Source organism: Cherax quadricarinatus, unplaced genomic scaffold (genome assembly GCF_038502225.1).
Source record: "Cherax quadricarinatus isolate ZL_2023a unplaced genomic scaffold, ASM3850222v1 Contig67, whole genome shotgun sequence".
NCBI classification, from domain to species: Eukaryota; Metazoa; Arthropoda; class Malacostraca; order Decapoda; family Parastacidae; genus Cherax; species Cherax quadricarinatus.
The window spans coordinates 188,167-214,193 of record NW_027195093.1 but is presented as its reverse complement, the minus strand read 5'-3'; the positions used below and the strand labels follow the sequence as shown (position 1 = coordinate 214,193).

Here is a 26,027-nt window from a genome sequence, read left to right as displayed (position 1 = left end):
TGGTGGAGGCAGGAGCCATACTTAGCTCCAGACACTCTCCTGGTGGTGGAGGCAGGAGCCATACTTAGCTCCAGACACTCTCCTGGTGGTGGAGGCAGGAGCCATACTTAGCTCCAGACTCTCTCCTGGTGGTGGAGGCAGGAGCCATACTTAGCTCCAGACATTCTCCTGGTGGTGGAGGCAGGAGCCATACTTAGCTCCAGACACTCTCCTGGTGGTGGAGGCAGGAGCCATACTTAGCTCCAGACTCTCTCCTGGTGGTGGAGGCAGGAGCCATACTTAGCTCCAGACTCTCTCCTGGTGGTGGAGGCAGGAGCCATACTTAGCTCCAGACACTCTCCTGGTGGTGGAGGCAGGAGCCATACTTAGCTCCAGACTCTCTCCTGGTGGTGGAGGCAGGAGCCATACTTAGCTCCAGACACTCTCCTGGTGGTGGAGGCAGGAGCCATACTTAGCTCCAGACTCTCTCCTGGTGGTGGAGGCAGGAGCCATACTTAGCTCCAGACACTCTCCTGGTGGTGGAGGCAGGAGCCATACTTAGCTCCAGACACTCTCCTGGTGGTGGAGGCAGGAGCCATACTTAGCTCCAGACACTCTCCTGGTGGTGGAGGCAGGAGCCATACTTAGCTCCAGACACTCTCCTGGTGGTGGAGGCAGGAGCCATACTTAGCTCCAGACACTCTCCTGGTGGTGGAGGCAGGAGCCATACTTAGCTCCAGACACTCTCCTGGTGGTGGAGGCAGGAGCCATACTTAGCTCCAGACACTCTCCTGGTGGTGGAGGCAGGAGCCATACTTAGCTCCAGACACTCTCCTGGTGGTGGAGGCAGGAGCCATACTTAGCTCCAGACACTCTCCTGGTGGTGGAGGCAGGAGCCATACTTAGCTCCAGACACTCTCCTGGTGGTGGAGGCAGGAGCCATACTTAGCTCCAGACTCTCTCCTGGTGGTGGAGGCAGGAGCCATACTTAGCTCCAGACTCTCTCCTGGTGGTGGAGGCAGGAGCCATACTTAGCTCCAGACTCTCTCCTGGTGGTGGAGGCAGGAGCCATACTTAGCTCCAGACACTCTCCTGGTGGTGGAGGCAGGAGCCATACTTAGCTCCAGACTCTCTCCTGGTGGTGGAGGCAGGAGCCATACTTAGCTCCAGACACTCTCCTGGTGGTGGAGGCAGGAGCCATACTTAGCTCCAGACACTCTCCTGGTGGTGGAGGCAGGAGCCATACTTAGCTCCAGACACTCTCCTGGTGGTGGAGGCAGGAGCCATACTTAGCTCCAGACACTCTCCTGGTGGTGGAGGCAGGAGCCATACTTAGCTCCAGACACTCTCCTGGTGGTGGAGGCAGGAGCCATACTTAGCTCCAGACACTCTCCTGGTGGTGGAGGCAGGAGCCATACTTAGCTCCAGACACTCTCCTGGTGGTGGAGGCAGGAGCCATACTTAGCTCCAGACTCTCTCCTGGTGGTGGAGGCAGGAGCCATACTTAGCTCCAGACACTCTCCTGGTGGTGGAGGCAGGAGCCATACTTAGCTCCAGACTCTCTCCTGGTGGTGGAGGCAGGAGCCATACTTAGCTCCAGACACTCTCCTGGTGGTGGAGGCAGGAGCCATACTTAGCTCCAGACTCTCTCCTGGTGGTGGAGGCAGGAGCCATACTTAGCTCCAGACACTCTCCTGGTGGTGGAGGCAGGAGCCATACTTAGCTCCAGACACTCTCCTGGTGGTGGAGGCAGGAGCCATACTTAGCTCCAGACACTCTCCTGGTGGTGGAGGCAGGAGCCATACTTAGCTCCAGACACTCTCCTGGTGGTGGAGGCAGGAGCCATACTTAGCTCCAGACACTCTCCTGGTGGTGGAGGCAGGAGCCATACTTAGCTCCAGACACTCTCCTGGTGGTGGAGGCAGGAGCCATACTTAGCTCCAGACACTCTCCTGGTGGTGGAGGCAGGAGCCATACTTAGCTCCAGACACTCTCCTGGTGGTGGAGGCAGGAGCCATACTTAGCTCCAGACACTCTCCTGGTGGTGGAGGCAGGAGCCATACTTAGCTCCAGACACTCTCCTGGTGGTGGAGGCAGGAGCCATACTTAGCTCCAGACACTCTCCTGGTGGTGGAGGCAGGAGCCATACTTAGCTCCAGACACTCTCCTGGTGGTGGAGGCAGGAGCCATACTTAGCTCCAGACTCTCTCCTGGTGGTGGAGGCTCTCCTGGTGGTGGAGGCAGGAGCCATACTTAGCTCCAGACACTCTCCTGGTGGTGGAGGCAGGAGCCATACTTAGCTCCAGACACTCTCCTGGTGGTGGAGGCAGGAGCCATACTTAGCTCCAGACACTCTCCTGGTGGTGGAGGCAGGAGCCATACTTAGCTCCAGACACTCTCCTGGTGGTGGAGGCAGGAGCCATACTTAGCTCCAGACACTCTCCTGGTGGTGGAGGCAGGAGCCATACTTAGCTCCAGACACTCTCCTGGTGGTGGAGGCAGGAGCCATACTTAGCTCCAGACACTCTCCTGGTGGTGGAGGCAGGAGCCATACTTAGCTCCAGACACTCTCCTGGTGGTGGAGGCAGGAGCCATACTTAGCTCCAGACTCTCTCCTGGTGGTGGTGGCAGGAGCCATACTTAGCTCCAGACACTCTCCTGGTGGTGGAGGCAGGAGCCATACTTAGCTCCAGACACTCTCCTGGTGGTGGAGGCAGGAGCCATACTTAGCTCCAGACACTCTCCTGGTGGTGGAGGCAGGAGCCATACTTAGCTCCAGACACTCTCCTGGTGGTGGAGGCAGGAGCCATACTTAGCTCCAGACACTCTCCTGGTGGTGGAGGCAGGAGCCATACTTAGCTCCAGACACTCTCCTGGTGGTGGAGGCAGGAGCCATACTTAGCTCCAGACTCTCTCCTGGTGGTGGAGGCAGGAGCCATACTTAGCTCCAGACACTCTCCTGGTGGTGGAGGCAGGAGCCATACTTAGCTCCAGACACTCTCCTGGTGGTGGAGGCAGGAGCCATACTTAGCTCCAGACTCTCTCCTGGTGGTGGAGGCAGGAGCCATACTTAGCTCCAGACTCTCTCCTGGTGGTGGAGGCAGGAGCCATACTTAGCTCCAGACACTCTCCTGGTTCAAACCAGGAAAGAGTGAACCTAGTAGCAACCAGCGAAGAGGTAGTGCCACGAACTTGAGTCTCGCCTCCAGTACCCACATACACGTTAGTACTCACACTTACACAGAAGTATAAACTGTAAGTATGAAGAAAGTGACAGATGAAAGATAGACATGGAATGTCATTTTTTAAGCTGAATGAGTATATACGCACCAAAAGAATCTTAGAAAACTTACCTAACCTTATTATAAGAAGCGTAATTTATTTTAGCCTAATCCAACTAAATATATTTTAAATACGTTTACAGAAGTTTAATACTAAACAAAAACAATAAAATACATTTTTTTTCGTCAGGTTTAGAATGATTTTTGCGAAATTATTGCATACACAAATTTTCGCTTGTCTTAAATTTCAAGTTGAGCGTTGCTGTTTAAGCCAAGATCGCAAGCTTTACATATTCGACACGACATATATGTTCTGCTTACTGAAGTAGAGGTAAACTTGAAGCCAGGAAATTTTCAGTAAAGATTATATATAATATAAACATCCTTACTGAAAATTTGCTCTCTTCAAGTTTACCTCAACTTCAGTAAGCAGAACATAAGATGAAGTTGACTCAAGAAATCGTAATGACACGATTGCAAATATGACCGCGGGTTCAATCCCGGCCGGGGGTATGGTTTATAAGATGAAGTTACTTGAAATAGACAGGATGGTCACAAAAATACTCCCTTATTTCAAACAGGTATAACATGTAACTTTATTGCAATAATCTTTCACAGTTAGTAGTTTCGATGCAGGATTTCATTCAGTTTCATGTGGTATAGGGTAGCATTAAAGGCACTCAATGTGCGCCCCTCTGGTTGCTCGGTAAACATCGATGAGATAGTCCAGTTCGGTCCAGAAGCTCTGCAGCATATTTGGTGTTATCATGCGAACTGCTTCAGTATTAGAAATTTTCAGCTCCTCCAGGGTTGCAGGTAGTGGTGGCACGTAAACTGTACTCTTCACGTACCCCCAAAGAAAGAAATTACAAACAGTTAGCTCCGGAGACCTCGCAGGTCACTTAATGCTACCGTTTCCATATGAAACGTAATGAAATCCTGCATCTGAAGCTACTAACTACGAAAGTTATATCTGTTTGAAATCAGGGAGTGATTTTGTGGACACCCTGCATAATGTATAAATAGGAAGGCTTAACATAAACACGCATCGACATTCAACATCCACACTCACTCACACTTGAGGAGACGGGGAATCATTAGATTTATGGCTGCCTGGCGTACTCTCGGGCTGTCTCTTCCACACACACACACACATACACACACACACACACACACACACACACACACACACACACACACACACACACACACACACACACACACACACACTCACACACACTCGACCCCAGCAAAAACAATTAGGTGAGTACCCACACACACACACAAAAGCACTTTAAGAATTTAGAGAAAGTGCAGAGGTTTGCAGATACTGCAAGGAACTTGCAGTGTCATTCATTGACAACTGAGACAACTTCTGTGGAAAATTGCATTTATCTGTATGTAACTCATTACGTACATAACAATAAATGAACATAAATAATTATTATTTATCAGTTAGACAAGTAGGAATTTAGGACACCTAGGTCGCAAAAAATGTCCCCCTTCGATACCTACCACTGTCATATCCACAAGTTGCTCTGGACCTATTAATCATAAATGATTTGTATCACCAGGAATGCTGGTAAATATATAAATTTGTGGACTGTATATTAAAAATAATAAATGATTATAGATACACATATATACACATTTATACAACAGGAGAATATATCTTAATCATAACACTCACCAATTTGACTGGAGATTAATGTGTCATGTACATGAACCCCCCTTTTGCCTACATTTATGAAGAATTTACTGGCCAGAAATTAAACATAATTTAGACAGCATATCTGAGGTTCCTGGAGTTGCCCTGTCCTGTCGCCTGATTCTCAACTTATGCAGGAATGCACATCCAACAATTTCGCCTCCTATTTGAGAGGTGTCAACCCACTTTTAACCTCTAGAGCATGAAAAATTCTTCCCATTATTCACAACGTGTTATTCAATTCAAACAAAATGGCGACTCGCCTCCCCAGCCGCAGGTTTCCCATTTTCGATAACATACTTCTTTTAAAAATACAATATAGGGCATCTATTTACCTATAAATTACCGTATTTCCGGAAAATATATACAATATTTTCCACACTGCGGCCGGCCGGAGTTCTTTGCTAAACGACTCAAATTGCTCATTTGACAATGGTGGAGGACCTGGGTACATATAGGATCTGGCATCCACAGAAAGCTTCCCTAATACAATTTAAGGTATCTTGTACCCCACCATGCATTACATTTTTATGGGCATTTAGAACAATTAAATTTGTTCCCTAAATACAGCCCCAATTTCTCTATTATAGAACCTTTCACAATTTTTCTTTCCATCATCAATTTAATCTCATTTCTATAGATTTCCTCCTGTACCCTCTTTATCCAATATTCAAGAGGATGTGAAAACTTATATGATATATTCATCTTGTTTAGAAAATTAAACATCAACTTAGTTACACCGATTAGTTTGGGTAAAGAATACCTATTTATATCAGTGGCTAAGGGAGGACAAACTATTGGAGCGGTGGTCACAGTAATTTCAACAGGAGCAATATACGCCTTTTGTATAGGCCAATTAGCTTTATTTACCAACCAACTCGGTCCTTTAAACCATGATACAGCATTTACAAATTTAGCATAAGGTAAACCTCGAGGCAAGAAATCAGCTGGATTCTCCTCACCAGGTATATGATTAAATATTAACATATGCTGACCCAAACTATTATACTTCTCTTGCATCTGATTAATTTCAGTGACTCTGTTTTGTACGTACACAATTTTACTGTTTCCATTACGAATCCATTGTAAGGATACCTCATTATCAGACCAAATTACAGTGTCGTTAATATTTATCTCCTGCAACTTATTTCTTATATAATTAGCTAATTTGACACCTACATAAATGGCTGTTAATTCCAACTGAGGTAAGGTACGTGATTTAATTGGAGACACTTTAGTTTTAGACACAACAAGAGAAATAACACTATTACATTGAAGATAAGCAACTGCTCCATATGCCAATTTTGAAGCATCACAAAAAATGTGGAGTACATTTTTCCCAATTGGATTGGCCACCTGGTGTGGGAACTCCAACATTGGAATTTTCTCATAATCACCAATTAATTCATCCCACCTGTTAATGAATTCCTCATGTAGAATTTCATCCCAAGCACATTTAAGTTTCCATGCTTCCTGAATTAATAATTTCCCTCTTATAGTAAGGGGTTACACTAAACCTAGTGGATCAAAACATTTGGAAAATTCAGCAAGCAAGGCTCTCTTAGTTAATTTATTGGGCATACTGTAATTATTAGGTTTTAACATTAACAAATCTCTCTCAGTATCCCAAGTTAATCCCAATACATTATTACATTTTGACACTTCATCTCCAGGGTAATCTTTACTTATTTTGTTCTTTAATTTGGACGAATTACTGTTCCATTCCCTCAGAGGCATATTTGCACTTTGCATTATTTTATTAGCTTCTCCATAAGTCATTAAGAGTTCCTCTTCAGTTGACGTCACACCCAGGAAATTGTCCACATAAAATTGTTTGCTCATTACTTTACTCAATGGATTTTCCATACGTTTAATGTGTGCATTTATCGTCGCTTGAAGTAGGAACGGACTGGATGTAGCACCAAATAATACGCTCCTAAAGAGAAAGGTTTTCAGAGAGCTAAGTGGCTCAATAGGATTCTCAGGCCATAAGGAGCGGGTACAATCCCGGTCAGCCTCTTGTAAACCCACCCTTAGGAAAGCTTTACTTATGTCAGCCGTAAAGGCATAATGATTCACTCTGAAATTTAATAAGATATCTCCTAATTTTTCCGTCAACGACGGACCTGTCATCAAACAGTCATTTAAACTAGGTACATTTTTGTTACTCCTGGCACTACAATTAAACACAATTCTCAGAGGAGTGGTCTTAGAATCCTTCTTAACTCCGTGATGTGGCAAATAGTGACCATAAATTTTGGCTTGCTCAGGAGGTACCTCTTCTATAAAGTTATTAATTAACTGCTCAGCAATTATATCATTATAGGCAGTTAACAATTCTGTTGTCTTACTCAGTTCGCGGAGCTGAGCCTTTAATTGTCCATATGCCATTCTGTAATTAGTGGGCAATTCTGGATGGTTCAGTCTCCACGGAAGTCGTACCCAGTATTGTCCAGATTCAAATTTTACATCTCTCAGGTATTGCTCCTGAGTAAAAGAATCGTCTGGACTTTCTTCATTTACATTTATTCCAATGCTGTCTAATTCCCACAATTTATGCACTGGCTCAACACCATCCTCTATGGAAGAATTATACTGGGGTACGATTTCATGAGTAAGACACACAGTTAAGGTATTTGTAGTTTCCTCTAGTCATGATTTATTATTACGAGGAATCCTACCATACATTACATGGCCTCCTGCAGTCTTCTAAAAGGTGACACCACATTTCTTTACCATACCCTTTACAAAGGAGGCATAATAGTCACTACCTATCAAAATATTTATTGGGCTTACAGAATCATCACTTACCCCAGAAGGTGCTAAATTTACATTATGTGAGTCTTTCTGTAGCTTTACTAAGCCCTACTGTAGATATTTTCTCTGGAAGTCCATCTACAATTACTGCATTAACACGTTTTTTCTCATTGCCCAACCCGACAGTTACATAAACAGTGTCATACAATTGAGCCCTTTTATCCGAGAGAAAACCAGATAATTTTAAAGTTGTGGGATCTCCCATCTGTACTTTCATACCATCAAGACATTTACGTTTTATGAAAGTACGCTGGGATCCCTGGTCCAATAATGCAGTCACATTTTTTGATTTATGCCTTTTATCATCAATTTTTACCTGTAACACAGGTAAGGCGACTTCAGCAAAACCATCATTATTAACATTAGCAGTAATTTTTACATTAGCCACTGTTGTGTCAGGATTGTCAACATTATCATATAGACCTTTACACATGACTATATGGTGTCTTCCTCTGTGACATTGATAACAGAAGTTTAATTTGGCATAACAATCCTTTACATTGTGCTTACCCAAACACCTGATACATCTGTCAAGTTCCTCCAATTTTTCAACTTTATCATTCCATGAATTGTATGCATTGCATTTCTTAGAAAAATGAGTACCCTCGAAGAAAAGACTCTCTTTTCTCTGACTGGTTTCTTATTAACTGGGCTACTCTTAGGAGGGTACTTATTCTTCTTACCTTGTGGAGAATCATTATTTCTGATTCTTGCTACCTGATATGCACCTATGCAACTATTTTTAGGAAATGAATTTTGATTATTACCATTGGGATAATTTTTCCCTTTGTGAAACTTGACAGATACCTCAGAGTTATTATGTGTTGCAGCTTTAAAATGAGTTAGTTGGCTGGTCTGCAACTGCACAATTAATTCTTGTAGACCTAGTCTTATTTCCTCCAGTCCAAAATAACCTTTGTGATATTTATTCAAGAGCCATTCAAGTGTTTTACAACTTAATTTATTCTGTACCATGGCACTCAATAACCAGTCTGATTCCTTCAGATTATATTTATTACTTAAAGTTTTGAGTGTGCTCTCCAGTTTAACTCTAAACTGCTGTAAACCTTTGTAAGTGTGATCTGGAGTTTTTAAATTAACAATGATATTCACTAGATCCAACCTACTTTGTTCTATATTACCATAAGTGACTTTCAACAAGTCAACTGCTTTCTTGTAAGAGTCATCTACATTGGGAAAGGCTTGTATGAGTATGTGAGCATCTCCTATTACCTGTCCTTTGAGGTAAAATAATTTAGTTACACAGGCTAGGTCACTCCTGTCATGCACAGCTGCTTTAAAAATTGACCAAAATTCCTCCCAATTTTCACCAGGATTAAATACAGGTAAACATAGTTCCGGGAGTTTTGGCAAAGACATATTATTTGTTGGAGCAGACTGATTAACTGCCTGGTTTACACATTTTAATTTATTCAGGGCCTGACTTTTACAAGAAAGAATCTTTTCCTCTAATTCATAATACTGATTAATCATGAGATCTACTTCAGTCTCATCTACACAGTTTACTAACAAATCTCCTTCATATTTGTTGTAATATAATTTGTATGAATCATATCTATTACCTAAACTAAAGCATCTAAATACAATTTTAAATCATCAGTATTCACAGTTTCTTGATTCATTAATTCCAAACATTTATTATATGCCTTGGTTACATGACCATTTCTAGCTTGCCATGATATTTATTGCTCTATATTCCATATGTTTGTCTTCTATATTAATTTCCTCATTTTCAGCCATGATGCAATGTCTTAAATTCAACCCAATCAATAACACTGATTACAACTTACAACACTGATACAACTTACCTTTGAATAAATCCCATCTACTTGAGCTCAGCAATTACATGTAAAAAATTATAATATAAATTTTAAATGTACATTAATACAAACCTTTAGCCAGACTTGGCTCATCAAAATTATTATGCAAATTAATATAAATCCTTGCCAGAATTTGGCATAGCAAGATTAATATTATACACATTAATATAATTAGCAACACTTGGCTTATCAATTACACATACACTGATATAAATCTTGGCCAGAATTGTCTTATCAAATTAATATTGTACAAATACATTAATATAAATCCTAGCCACTTTGGCTTTGCAAAATTAATATTATTCACATTAATATAATCTTTAGCCACCCTTGAGCTTAGCTTATCAAAATTAATATTGTAATTATTATAATCCACTACACATTAAGTAAATCTGTGAACTTAACATCCACCTCCTGTCATTTCACATATAATTATTAAGTAATTAACTAATTAATGACTTCACTAATTACCTCCGGTTTGAAGGACCAATGGGCAAATTAAATGTGGAAAATTGCATTTATCTGTATGTAACTCATTATGTACATAATAAATGAACATAGATAATTATTATTTATCAGTTAGGCAAGTAGGAATTTGGGACACCTAGGTCGCAAAAAATGTCCCCCTTCGATACCTACCACTGTCATATCCACAAGTTGCTCTGGACCTATTAATCATAAATGATTTGTATCACCAGGAATGCTGGTAAATATATAAATTTGTGGACTTTATATTAAAAATAATAAATGATTATAGATACACATATATACACATTTATACAACAGAAGGAGAATATATCTTAATCATAACACTCACCAATTTGACTGGAGATTAATGTGTCATGTACAGGAACCCCCCTTTTGCCTACATTTATGAAGAATTTACTGGCCAGAAATTAAACATAATTTAGACAGCTTATCTGAGGTTCCTGGAGTTGTCCTGTTCTGTCGCCTGATTCTCAAATTATGCAGGAATGCACATCCAACAATTTCGCCTTCTATTTGAGAGGTGTCAACCCACTTTTAACCTCTAGAGCACGAAAAATTCTTCCCATTATTCACAACGTGTTATTCAATTCAAACAAAATGGCGGCTCACCTCCCCAGCCGCAGGTTTCCCATTTTCGATAACATACTTCTTTTAAAAATACAATATAGGGCATCTATTTACCTATAAATTACCGTATTTCCGGAAAATATATACAGTATTTTCCACAACTTCTCTCTGGAGCAGCTCGAGTGGGAGGGCCATTGCTGATGTCTAGGATTTTAAAGTGATAGAACATAGAGGTATTGGTGTGTGTGGGTAACAGTCAGGTTGCAGCATTAGGGTTGAAAACAGTAAATATTTAAAAGATATTATTCATAATAAAGTTACATGTAAAGAGAATGGATCAGGTCAACAAACAGAGAAAGACAGTATAGGGCAGCGAGAGACTAGCTCACTTGAGGTTTACTATACTAATAGCAGGAGTTTAAGAAATAAGATAGATAAGCTAAGAGTAATTGCAAGTGCAGGAAGCATGTGGTGGAGTAGCGATGTATGTCAGAGATAATTTAAATTGTTGTGTTAGACAAGATATGAAATTTGAAGCGTCAGCCACTGAATCTGTTTGGTTACAGCTTCTCGAGGGCCGTGTAAAACTAATCTTGGGTGTGATTTACAGGCCCCCAAACCTTGATAGGGAGTGCAGTAAACATCTATGGAAAGAAATTCGTAAGGCATCTACATACGAAAATGTGCTAATTTGTGGTACTGGAAGATTTTAACTTTAAACAAATTGGCTGCATCAGTTTGACAGTAAATTTAGAGTCAAGTGACTTCCTTGATACGATTCAGGATTGTTTTTTAATAGTTTGTGACAGAACCAACTAGAGGAAATAACCTGCTTGACTTGGTTCTTGCCGGCAAGGACTCATTAATTACTAATCTTCAGGTTAATGATGAGCTTGGGGAAAGTGATCACAAATCACTCAGTTTTAATATATCATGGAATTACTTTCATAATGGCAATCAAGTCTCTGTCCCTGACTTCTGCTTGGCTGACTTCATAGGACTGAGAAATTACCTGGGTTGGCTGAATTGGAATGACCTGACTCTGAGTCAGGTAGGTGGTGCTGCTCAGACAACTTATGTTCCGAATAGGGAAATCATATCGAACTAAAATGATCCTAAATGTATAATCAATAGATTAAAACAACTCATTAGTCAAAAGAGAGACATGTATATGCGAATCAAAATAGGAGAGTGGCAGTTAAGAAATCAATATACTCAGTTAAAGAGAGAAATAAAAAAGAGAATAAGAAGAGCAAATATAGATTATGAGGTTAAAGTTGCAAAAGAACCGAAAACAAACCCAAAAGGATTCTTTCAGGTATACAGAAGTAAGATTAGGGACAAGATTAGAGTCAACTCACCGACAGTGATAAAGAAATGTGTAGAATTTTTTAATACTTACTTCTTCTCAGTTTTTACACAGGAAGATACCAGCGATATTCCAGAAAAAAATAAATTATGTAGAACAAGACGATAATAAACTATGCACGATTAGGGTCACAAGTGACATGGTCCTTTGACAGATGAATTAAAACTTAACAAATACCCAGGCCCTGATGAACTGTATGCAAGGATTCTAAAGGAATGTAAAGAAGCCTTAACAAACCTTTGGCTAATCTTTTCAACATATCTGGCACTATGCCAGTTTGTACTGATAAGTGGAAAATGGCAAATGTGATACCTATTTTCAAAGCAGGTGATAGGTCCTTAGCTTTGAATTATAGCCCAATAAGCCTTACCTCCATAGCTGTTAAATTTGTGGAATCAATAACTGCCGAGGCAATTCGCAGCCATTGTGAAAAGCATAAACTGATCAACGTATCTCAGAAAGGTTTTACAAAGGGGCGTTCCTGCCTTACGAATTTATTAACTTTTTTACACTAATGTATTTGAGGAGTTAGATCATGGTAATGAATATGATATTGTGTATATGGACTTCAGTAAGACTTTCGACGGAGTCCCACATCAGAGACTATTGAGGAAAATTAAGACACACAGAATAGGAGAATTTTTTTCTGGATAGAGGCATGGTTGATTGACAGCGGAGAGTTAACATAAATGGGGAGAAATCAGAGTGGGGAAGCGTCACGAGCGGTGTTCGACAGGGCCCCTTGTTGGGCCCCTTGTTCCTAATCTATATAAGCGACATAGATGAGGGAATAAATAGAGACATAAGCAAGTTTGCCGATGACACCAAAACAGGCCGTCGAATTCATTCTGACGAGGACATTAGAAGACTCCAGGAAGATTTGAATAGACTGATGCCGTGGTCGGAGAAGTGGCAGATGCAGTTTAATAAAGACAAATGCAAAGTTCTAAACATTGGACAGGAAAATAACCGTACCACATATAAACTAAATAATGCAGATCTTAATATTACTGACTGCAAAAAGGATTTGGGACTTTTGGTTAACAGTAATCTAAAAACAAGACAAAATTGCGTAAGTGTTCGCAATAAAGCTAACAGAATCCTTGGCATCATGTCAAGAAGCACAATAGCAGCTTTTCAACTCTATAAATCCTTAGTTAGGCCTCATTTAGATATGCTGCACAGTTTTGATCACCGTATTACAGAATGGATATAAATTCACTGGAGAACATGGTAGATAAGACACATAGGCAACACTTAGACAATTTTATTCCGAAATGTTTCGCCTACACAGTAGGCTTCTTCAGTCGAGTACAGAATGTAGGCATGAGCATTAGAGATGTGAGGACATTGTAATCAGTCCATCACCCTTAAAGTCGTAGATTTGAGGTTGTCAGTCCCTCAGCCTGGAGAAGAGTTCTGTTCCATAATCTGAGGGATTGACAACCTCAAACCTACGACTTTAAGGGTGATGGAATGATTACATCGTCTTCACATCTCTAATGCTCCTGCCTACTTTCTGTACTCGACTGAAGAAGCGGAATAAAATTTCCTAACTGTTGCCCATGTGTCTTACCTACCAACCTGTCGGTATTGTATACCATTTTGATATTCACTGGAGAGCATACGAAGAAGGATGACAAAGTTGATCCCATGTACCAGAGATCTTCCCTATGAGGATAGACTGAGGACCCTGAATCTGCACTCTCTAGAAAGGCGTAGAATTAGGGGGGATATGACTGAGATGTATAAATGGAAAACAAGAAAAAATAAGGGGTATGTAAATAGCTTGCTAAAAATATTTAGCCATGACAGGAATCGCAGCAATGGTTTTAAGTTGTAAAAATTCAGATTCAGGTTTGGTAATAGAGTTGTGGATGAGTGGAACAAACTCCCGAGATAAATATATGAGTAGGTGTGGGTGGGTGAGAGTTTTACTTGACTAGCTTGTGCTACTAGGTCTGATGCCGTGCTCCTTCCTGAAGTGAATGTGATCTAACCTGACTAGGTTGGGTCATTAGCTTAAGCAGGTAGGAGACTTGGACCTGCCTCGCATGGGCCAGTAGGCCTCCTACAGTCCGTTCTTATGTTCTTAAAGACATGGAGAAGATTATGAGAAGAGTGGTGGAGCACCTAGAGAGGAATGAGCTTATGCATGATAACCAGCACGGTTTTAGGGAGGGAAATCCTGTCACAAACCTACAGGAGTTTTACGGCAAAGTAACAGAGTATGACAGGAGAGAGAAGGATAGGTTGACCTGGTGTCAAAATGATGGTGCGTGACCTGGTGTCAGAATGATGGTGCGTGACCTGGTGTCAGAATGATGGTGCGTGACATGGTGTCAGAATGATGGTGCGTGACCTGGTGTCAGAATGATGGTGCGTGACCTGGTGTCAGAATGATGGTGCGTGACCTGGTGTCAGAATGATGGTGCGTGACCTGGTGTCAGAATGATGGTGCGTGACCTGGTGTCAGAATGATGGTGCGTGACCTGGTGTCAGAATGATGGTGCGTGACCTGGTGTCAGAATGATGGTGCGTGACCTGGTGTCAGAATGATGGTGCGTGACCTGGTGTCAGAATGGATATATGTGACAAGTTACGTGTGAATGACATGACTGAAAGGATACATTCAGAGGTGCCCTTTATGCAGACGATGTAAACATAATGCGGTGAATTCAAAGGAATGAGTAACTGGTAAGACTGAGAAAGGGATCTAGACAGGCTGCAAGCCTGGTCCAACAACTGGCTGCTGGAGTTTAACCCCACCAAGTGCAAAGTCATGAAGATTAGGTAACAATAATATTAAATATATTACGTTTACACTAGAAGCATATTACACTTTTTGTTGTAATTCAACTTTCATTTGATAACTTACACACCCACAACACACCCATTACGCGCACTGTAAGAAAAATAGACACACTGTAAGATAGCACATGTACTGTACACTCACTATCATACAAATACACCCACGGACCAAGATAGCACATGTGCTGTACACTCACTATGATATAAATACACCCACGGACCAAGATAGCACATGTGCTGTACACTCACTATGATATAAATACACCCACGGACCAAGATAGCACATGTACTGTACACTCACTATGATATAAATACACCCACGGACCAAGATAGCACATGTGCTGTACACTCGCTATGATATAAATACACCCACGTACCAAGATAGCACATGTACTGTACACTCACTATGATACAAATACACCCACGGACCAAGATAGCACATGTACTGTACACTCACTATGATACAAATACACCCACGGACCAAGATAGCACATGTGCTGTACACTCACTATGATATAAATACACCCACGGACCAAGATAGCACATGTGCTGTACACTCACTATGATATAAATACACCCACGGACCAAGATAGCACATGTACTGTACACTCACTATGATATAAATACACCCACGGACCAAGATAGCACATGTGCTGTACACTCGCTATGATATAAATACACCAACGTACCAAGATAGCACATGTACTGTACACTCACTATCATACAAATACACCCACGGACCAAGATAGCACATGTGCTGTACACTCACTATGATATAAATACACCCACGGACCAAGATAGCACATGTGCTGTACACTCACTATGATATAAATACACCCACGGACCAAGATAGCACATGTACTGTACACTCACTATGATATAAATACACCCACGGACCAAGATAGCACATGTGCTGTACACTCGCTATGATATAAATACACCCACGTACCAAGATAGCACATGTACTGTACACTCACTATGATACAAATACACCCACGGACCAAGATAGCACATCACTCACTATGCTATGATATAAATACACCCACGTACCAAGATAGCACATGTACTGTACACTCACTATGATACAAATACACCCACGGACAAAGATAGCACATGTACTGTACACTCACTATGATACAAATACACCCACGGACCAAGATAGCACATGTACTGTACACTCACTATGATATAAATACACCCACGGACCAAGATAGCACATGTGCTGTACACTCGCTATGATATAAATACACCCACGTACCAAGATAGCACATGTACTGTACACTCACTATGATATAAATACACCCACGGACCAAGATAGCACATGTGCTGTACACTCACTATGATATAAATACACCCACGGACCAAGATAGCACATGTACTGTACACTCACTATGATATAAATACACCCACGGACCAAGATAGCACATGTGCTGTACACTCGCTATGATATAAATACACCAACGTACCAAGATAGCACATGTACTGTACACTCACTATCATACAAATACACCCACGGACCAAGATAGCACATGTGCTGTACACTCACTATGATATAAATACACCCACGGACCAAGATAGCACATGTGCTGTACACTCACTATGATATAAATACACCCACGGACCAAGATAGCACATGTACTGTACACTCACTATGATATAAATACACCCACGGACCAAGATAGCACATGTGCTGTACACTCGCTATGATATAAATACACCCACGTACCAAGATAGCACATGTACTGTACACTCACTATGATACAAATACACCCACGGACCAAGATAGCACATGTACTGTACACTCACTATGATACAAATACACCCACGGACCAAGATAGCACATGTGCTGTACACTCACTATGATATAAATACACTCATGGACCAAGATAGCACATGTACTGTACACTAACTATGATACAAATACACCCACGGACCAAGATAGCACATGTACTGTACACTCACTATGATACAAATACACCCACGGACCAAGATAGCACATGTGCTGTACACTCACTATGATATAAATACACCCACGGACCAAGATAGCACATGTGCTGTACACTCACTATGATATAAATACACCCACTGACCACAGGAGCAAAAGTACATTCGTTATTAGACAACTACACCTGCTATAAGATAGATACACCCATTATAAATCACGCGCACTATGAGGCAAATACAAAAAGTCCACCAACTATTTGGTAAGTACACCCACTATAACACGAGTACATCCATTAAAATGGTCAACAACCAAAATGCTTCAGAGACCAGAGTAGCAATATCCAACTAATTTTAGGTCACTGATAATGAATATCATGAATATCGCTATAAGACAAGTACACTCACTACAAAACAAGTACACTCACTATAAGGCAAGTACACTCACTATAACCAAGTACACTCACTATAAGACAAGTACACTTACTATAAGACAGGTACACCCACTATAAGACAAGTACACTCATAAGACAAATACACCCACTGTATGACACATAATTACACCCCAATAAGAGAAGTACGTCCACTACAAGACACGAACACCCACTATAAAACAACACCCATTATAAGACAAGTACACCCGCTATAAGACAAGTACACCCATTACGAGACAAGTACACCCACTAAGAAACAAGTACACTCACTATAAGAGAAGTACACACACTGTAAGACAAGTACACCCACTATAAGACATGTACACTCACTATAAAACAGGTACACTCACTATAAGACAAGTACATCCACTATAAGAAAAGTACACCCATTATAAGAAGTACATCCACTATCAGACAAGTACAGTCACTATAAGACAAGTACACCCACTATAAAACAAGTACACGCACCCACTATAAGAAAAGCGCACACACTATAAGACACACCCACTATATGACAAGTACACTCACTGTAAGTACACCCACTATAGGACAAGTACACTCACTATAAAACAAGTACGCCCACTGTAAGACAAGTACACCCCACTATAAGACAAGTACACCTTCTATATGACACGTATACCCACTATTTGACAAGTACAACCACTGTAAGTCAAGTACACTCACTATAAGGCAAGTACTCCTACTATAAGACAAGTACACCTACTATAGGACAAGTACACTAAATGTAAGACAAGTACACTAACTGTAAAACAAGTACAACCACCCTATGACAAGTACACCCACTGTAAGGCAAGTACACCCACCCTAAGACAAGTACAACCACCCTAAGACAAGTACACCCACTATAAGAGAAGTACACCCACCCAAGTACACCCACTATAAGACAAGTACACCCACCCTAAGACAAATGCACCCACCATAAGACAAGTACACACACCCTAAGACAAGCACACCCACTATAAGACAAGTATACCCACCCAAAGAAAAGTACACCCACTATAAGACAAGTACACCCACCCTAAGACAAGTACATCCACCCTAAGACAAGTACACCCACTATAAGACAAGTACACCCACTATAAGACAAGTACACCCACCGTAAGACAAGTACACCCACTATAAGACAAGTACACCCACTATAAGACAAGTACACCCACCCTAAGACAAGTACACCCACTATAAGACAAGTACACCCACCCTAAGACAAGTACACCCACTATAAGACAAGTACACCCACCCTAAGACAAGTACACCCACCCTAAGACAAGTACACCCACTATAAGACAAGTACACCCACCCTAAGACAAGTACACCCACCCTAAGACAAGTACACCCACTATAAGACAAGTACACCCACCCTAAGACAAGTACACCCACCCTAAGACAAGTACACCCACTATAAGACAAGTACACCCACCCTAAGACAAGTACACCCACCCTAAGACAAGTACACCCACTATAAGACAAGTACACCCACCCTAAGACAAGTACACCCACTATAAGACAAGTACACCCACCCTAAGACAAGTACACCCACTATAAGACAAGTGCACCCACCCTAAGACAAGTACACCCACCCTAAGACAAGTACACCCACTATAAGACAAGTACACCCACCCTAAGACAAGTACACCCACCCTAAGACAAGTACACCCACTATAAGACAAGTACACCCATCCTAAGACAAGTACACCCACTATAAGACAAGTACACCCACCCTAAGACAAGTACACCCACTATAAGACAAGTACACCCACCCTAAGACAAGTACACCCACCCTAAGACAAGTACACCCACTATAAGACAAGTACACCCACCCTAAGACAAGTACACCCACTATAAGACAAGTACACCCACCCTAAGACAAGTACACCCACTATAAGACAAGTACACCCACCCTAAGACAAGTACCCCACCCTAAGACAAGTACACCCATCATAAGACAAGTACACCCACCCTAAGACAAGTACACCCACCCTAAGACAAGTACACCCACTATAAGACAAGTACACCCACCCTAAGACAAGTACACCCACTATAAGACAAGTACACCCACCCTAAGACAAGTACACCCACTATAAGACAAGTACACCCACCCTAAGACAAGTACACCCACTATAAGACAAGTACACCCACCCTAAGACAAGTACACCCACTATAAGACAAGTACACCCACTATAAGACAAGTACACCCACCCTAAGACAAGTACACCCACCTTAAGACAAGTACACCCACTATAAGACAAGTACACCCACTATAAGACAAGTACACCCACCTTAAGACAAGTACAACCAATATGTGACAATTAGGCTAATTGTAAGTCGTTTTCATCCATTGTAAATCATACACACTGAAAGAAAAAGACAAGTACCGTTAAGAGCAGCTCTTCCATGACAAGACAATTAAGCAATTACACCCATGTTAGTCTTGTATATACTTACCTGAGAAGCTGGCTTGAGTTGTGCCTTTAGTAGGTGTGTTTCCTGCCTGACTCCTGCATGTAATGATGCTCCTGGGGTTTCCTTGCCTCCCTGCCTCTCCTGAGGAAGCTCCACCCACACTGCTGGCTCCGCCCAACCTGACCACCCGCCCGTGACCATCTTCGGTCACTCTCCGCTTCTCAATTTGACTCTTGGCATCAGCCAAGGCGACTGATCCCTTTGTTTCTGTATTTGGTTCTTCATGTCCTCTTTCCCTCTCTTTCTCTTCATTGGCTCCACTCTCACCCTTTCCAGTCGTAACCTCTTTATCTACCCTCCCGTCTCCTTTATCTTCGAGCGAAGGAAGAGTGAGACGTCTAGTTAAACATTTACTTTCTAAGGGAGTATGTGCCGCCTGTCTCCAGAGTTCCTGATCTTGTACGTTCCGTGACGTGGCTTCCCGCTGGGCGTCCTCGTCGTCCTTGACGGGGGCAGGAGAAAGCAAGATCACTTCTACATGGCTGCCCATCACCCCTCTCTTCTTCACCACGCCTCAGAGTTTTCCTGTTACTCTTCTAAGCTGGGTCGGCTCATCCGATAAATATTGAATTCTTATGGAGTAGCCAACAGGCTTTGAAACTCCTATTGATTTTGGAGCCACGTTGTTGATAATTATATATTAACTTCAGCAATATTTTCTTGAAACAATTCGAGCCAAATGTTGAACAAATTCATTTGTTTCCGTAAAATATCGTTCGATGAACGTTAATCTTTGCAATATTTGTTACCAGACTGTCTTGGCTCAACCGTCCATTGTATTACGCCACGCCCACGAAACACGAAAGCCACGATGAGAACAATTTTGCAACAAAACTTCGTTGTTGGTTTGTCCCAGACAGCCGCTGTTGCAAGGTAACCATGGCAACCACTATAAACACCCTTGTTACTGGCGTAACCGACAGAGGGCAGCACGCAACATTGATCACAGGTTGCCACTGTCTTGAGGTATTTCCACCCTAATGCAACACAACAATAAGACTTATTTCGCTGTTTATCTCAAGACGATAATAAAATACTTAAAATCTTATATAATAGGATTTTAGGATATATTTTTTCCTGATCTCCCTGAGGGGCTGAGGCGTCTCCAGGCTATGTTTAGAAGACTGGTATTAGCTGAGAGGAGTCCCAGCAGCTGTACAAGTGCACATGTGCTGAGAGGAGTCCCAGCAGCTGTACAAGTGCACATGTGCTGAGAGGAGTCCCAGCAGCTGTACAAGTGCACATGTGCTGAGAGGAGTCCCAGCAGCTGTACAAGTGCACATGTGCTGAGAGGAGTCCCAGCAGCTGTACAAGTGCACATGTGCTGAGAGGAGTCCCAGCAGCTGTACAAGTGCACATGTGCTGAGAGGAGTCCCAGCAGCTGTACAAGTGCACATGTGCTGAGAGGAGTCCCAGCAGCTGTACAAGTGCACATGTGCTGAGAGGAGTCCCAGCAGCTGTACAAGTGCACATGTGCTGAGAGGAGTCCCAGCAGCTGTACAAGTGCACATGTGCTGAGAGGAGTCCCAGCAGCTGTACAAGTGCACATGTGCTGAGAGGAGTCCCAGCAGCTGTACAAGTGCACATGTGCTGAGAGGAGTCCCAGCAGCTGTACAAGTGTACATGTGCTGAGAGGAGTCCCAGCAGCTGTACAAGTGCACATGTGCTGAGAGGAGTCCCAGCAGCTGTACAAGTGCACATGTGCTGAGAGGAGTCCCAGCAGCTGTACAAGTGCACACGTGCAGAGAGGAGTCCCAGCAGCTGTACAATTGCACATGTGCTGAGAGGAGTCCAAGCAGCTGTACAAGTGCACATGTGCTGAGAGGAGTCCCAGCAGCTGTACAAGTGCACATGTGCTGAGAGGAGTCCCAGCAGCTGTACAAGTGCACATGTGCTGAGAGGAGTCCCAGCAGCTGTACAAGTGCACATGTGCTGAGAGGAGTCCCAGCAGCTGTACAAGTGCACATGTGCTGAGAGGAGTCCCAGCAGCTGTACAAGTGCACATGTGCTGAGAGGAGTCCCAGCAGCTGTACAAGTGCGCATGTGCTGAGAGGAGTCCCAGCAGCTGTACAAGTGCACATGTGCTGAGAGGAGTCCCAGCAGCTGTACAAGTGCACATGTGCTGAGAGGAGTCCCAGCAGCTGTACAAGTGCACATGTGCTGAGAGGAGTCCCAGCAGCTGTACAAGTGCACATGTGCTGAGAGGAGTCCCAGCAGCTGTACAAGTGCACATGTGCTGAGAGGAGTCCCAGCAGCTGTACAAGTGCACATGTGCTGAGAGGAGTCCCAGCAGCTGTACAAGTGCACATGTGCTGAGAGGAGTCCCAGCAGCTGTACAAGTGCACATGTGCTGAGAGGAGTCCCAGCAGCTGTACAAGTGCACATGTGCTGAGAGGAGTCCCAGCAGCTGTACAAGTGCACATGTGCTGAGAGGAGTCCCAGCAGCTGTACAAGTGCACATGTGCTGAGAGGAGTCCCAGCAGCTGTACAAGTGCACATGTGCTGAGAGGAGTCCCAGCAGCTGTACAAGTGCACATGTGCTGAGAGGAGTCCCAGCAGCTGTACAAGTGCACATGTGCTGAGAGGAGTCCCAGCAGCTGTACAAGTGCACATGTGCTGAGAGGAGTCCCAGCAGCTGTACAAGTGCACATGTGCTGAGAGGAGTCCCAGCAGCTGTACAAGTGCACACGTGCAGAGAGGAGTCCCAGCAGCTGTACAATTGCACATGTGCTGAGAGGAGTCCAAGCAGCTGTACAAGTGCACATGTGCTGAGAGGAGTCCCAGCAGCTGTACAAGTGCACATGTGCTGAGAGGAGTCCCAGCAGCTGTACAAGTGCACATGTGCTGAGAGGAGTCCCAGCAGCTGTACAAGTGCACATGTGCTGAGAGGAGTCCCAGCAGCTGTACAAGTGCACATGTGCTGAGAGGAGTCCCAGCAGCTGTACAAGTGCACATGTGCTGAGAGGAGTCCCAGCAGCTGTACAAGTGCACATGTGCTGAGAGGAGTCCCAGCAGCTGTACAAGTGCACATGTGCTGAGAGGAGTCCCAGCAGCTGTACAAGTGCACATGTGCTGAGAGGAGTCCCAGCAGCTGTACAAGTGCACATGTGCTGAGAGGAGTCCCAGCAGCTGTACAAGTGCACATGTGCTGAGAGGAGTCCCAGCAGCTGTACAAGTGCACATGTGCTGAGAGGAGTCCCAGCAGCTGTACAAGTGCACATGTGCTGAGAGGAGTCCCAGCAGCTGTACAAGTGCACATGTGCTGAGAGGAGTCCCAGCAGCTGTACAAGTGCACATGTGCTGAGAGGAGTCCCAGCAGCTGTACAAGTGCACATGTGCTGAGAGGAGTCCCAGCAGCTGTACAAGTGCACATGTGCTGAGAGGAGTCCCAGCAGCTGTACAAGTGCTCATGTGCTGAGAGGAGTCCCAGCAGCTGTACAAGTGCACATGTGCTGAGAGGAGTCCCAGCAGCTGTACAAGTGCACATGTGCTAGTGTTTATATCTTAGAACATGGCGTTTGTTTTTGCTCTTTGTTTGTGATTAATAGTATTAACTGGTGCGCGATGTTTCGCTGGCGGTTTTTTTTATGTATTGCATTTTAAGTTTTTCTGTGTATTGCTGTGTTTGGTACATAAACGTTTATATTGAGTAATTGTTTGATTTTGATTTTTTTGTTGAGGAGAACGTTGATGTGTCATGTTTGTTACTGCTTGGTTTTCGTTTGTTTGTTATTCGGGTTTCGTTGGGGTTCCTGATGTGTGTAAATGTCTGTAAAATGTTGTTTGCTATTGCCGTAGCTAGATATTTTATTAATTAATGTGTTTCTTTAGTGAGCGGTGATCGACGGTGGATGTTTGTATGTATTAGTTAATTGTCAGTGTTGTGTTGACTGCTGTGTTGTATTTATTAGTGTGTTGTGTTTAGTGTGTTGTGTTTATTAGTGTTGTATGATTATTAGTTTGTTGGAATTGTTAGCGTGTTGGGATTATTACTATTATGCATTTATTAGTGTGTTACTAGTTAGCTAGTTGTGTTTATTTATGTGTTTCATTTGTTAATAACTTGTGTTTATTTGTGTGTTATGTTTATTAGTGTGTCGTGTGTATAAGTTACAGTAGTGTGCAGATTAATTGAGACAGGAGTAAATTTTGTGAATTTCTCATGCGTCTTAGTCTTCAGCTTTAGTGTAGTTTGGGTTCCTTTCTGTTCAGAAGAATTTGCTACCGACTTCTGGCAACCATCAAGCTGTGGTGTTACCCTGAGACTCGTCAGTTCTACAACAGCTGTTGTTCTGTAAGGCTATTCCTGCAAACGTGTTCTGTGAGTGAATGTGGGTTTTTGCCAAATTTTCCCCTTCAATTCATGATTACTGCTGAAATTCATGATGGCTGTTACACGTAGCAAGTGTGCAAGTATTGTAGCTCTTCGAAAACATGCTGATTTAATTATCAGACATATCGACGAAAATTTCAGCCTAGCAAAGTCAACTGTTGATTGGATTCTGAAGAGAGCTGACAACACTGGTGATTGTGGAGCGCTGCTTCGTGGAAGATATAGAAGAAGAGGCAAGACAACACCTCACGATGACAAGGCTGTCTTAAGGAATAATGTAAGGGATCCCATGAAAACCAGAAAAAAATCTACAGAGAGATTTGTGTCCTTGAAAGCCGGTAAAGAAATATTAGCTTCTGTTATGAGGAAAAAGCGGCTGCGGTTGGCACCCGAAAACAAGGGACCACAGTTGAATGAAGAGGCGCATTTTAAAGTACATGGATGTACAGATCGCTGGTAGGGAGAGGGAGCAAAGGCGAACCTCTTTGCAATGGACACATTCAACAAGCGCCATAGCACCCTCCTTTAATGTTTTGGAGCAGTTTTTACTGATGAAGGCCCTGGATGCAGGGGTGTATCTATGGATAATAGCACGTATGGCAAGAACTGAAACTGCACCCTTGTCCAAACATCTGATACCCATTATTTATATAGCTTTACCATAATATCAGCTAAAAAATACAAGTCAAGCTCGTTGATCTTTTAATTAGTTAGTTTAATATGTTTATTATGCACCCCATACCCATCCTGTGGGCGGTAGTCAAAAGATTACAGAGGTACATAATTGGTCCAGGGACTGGACTCCAAAGTTTTGATAGCTGAGCAAGTTACAGAGGTAATGAACTCACAATTTACAAAGGTAATGAACTCACAATTTACAAAGGTAATGAACTCACAATTTACAAAGGTAATGAACTCCAGGTAAGTCTGGTCACAATCATGACAAGTTACAAAGGTATTTACAGATTACAGAGGTACGTAATGGGTCCAGGGACTGGGGCCCCAAAGTTTTGATAGCTGAACTAGGTACAAAGGTAATGAGCTCACAAGTTACAAAGGTAATGAATTCTGTAGAATGGTTACTTACGTTTATACTTTGGCTACAATCATGAACAAATTATAGAGTAATGAGCAATTCACACTTCCACACCCGGTCACAATTGTAATGAGTTATTGGTGCAAATATTGATTGTTGAGTCACACACACCACACACACACACACACACACACACACACACACACACACACACACACACACACACACACACACACACACACACACACACACACACACACACTTTAGTTTAATATCTTTATGCACCCCATACCCATCCTGTGGGCGGTAGTCAAAAGATTACAAAGGTACATAATGGGTCCAGTGACTGGACCCCAAAGTTATGATAGCTGAACTAGTTACAAAGGTAATGAACTCCAGGTAGATCTGGTCACTAATCATGGCAAGTTACAGAGGTAATGAATCAGCTTCACTCCTATACATGGTTACAGTCATGAACAAATTACAAAGTAATGAACCACTGATACGTCCACACCTGGTCACAATTGTAATGAGTTATAAATACAAATATTAAGTGGATCATACACCCACACTAGTGAGCGCGCGCACATACACACACGAGGGCGCACGCACGGACATGTGCACACGAGCGTACAAATATATGCATACACACAAGGACGCACACCCACACACACACACCCACACACACACACACCAACACCCACACACACACACCCTCACACACACCCACACACACACCCTCACACACACCCACACACACACACCCACACACACACACACACACCCACACACGCACACACACACCCACACACGCACACACACACCCACACACGCACACACACACACACACACACGCACACACACACACACACCCTCACACACACCCGCACACACACCCTCACACACACCCACACACACGCACGCACACACACACACACAC

At 42.9% G+C, this 26,027-nt stretch overlaps 1 protein-coding gene across 3 annotated transcripts in view; it reads right to left on the bottom strand.

Moving 5' to 3' along the window:
• LOC138851190 (dentin sialophosphoprotein-like) overlaps positions 1 to 20,528 on the bottom strand; it is a 201,054-nt gene extending 180,526 nt beyond the window's left edge. For 2 of the 3 annotated variants that reach the window (XM_070079988.1, XM_070079990.1), the window contains exon 1: positions 19,701 to 20,527. In XM_070079988.1, the coding sequence (XP_069936089.1) occupies positions 19,701 to 20,208 (508 nt within the window). In that variant the 5' untranslated portion in view covers positions 20,209 to 20,527. Of the gene's footprint in view, positions 1 to 19,700 lie in introns of all 3 variants that reach the window. The other variant, XM_070079991.1, reaches the window with a different exon arrangement.
• Between the last annotated feature and the right edge of the window lie 5,499 nt (positions 20,529 to 26,027).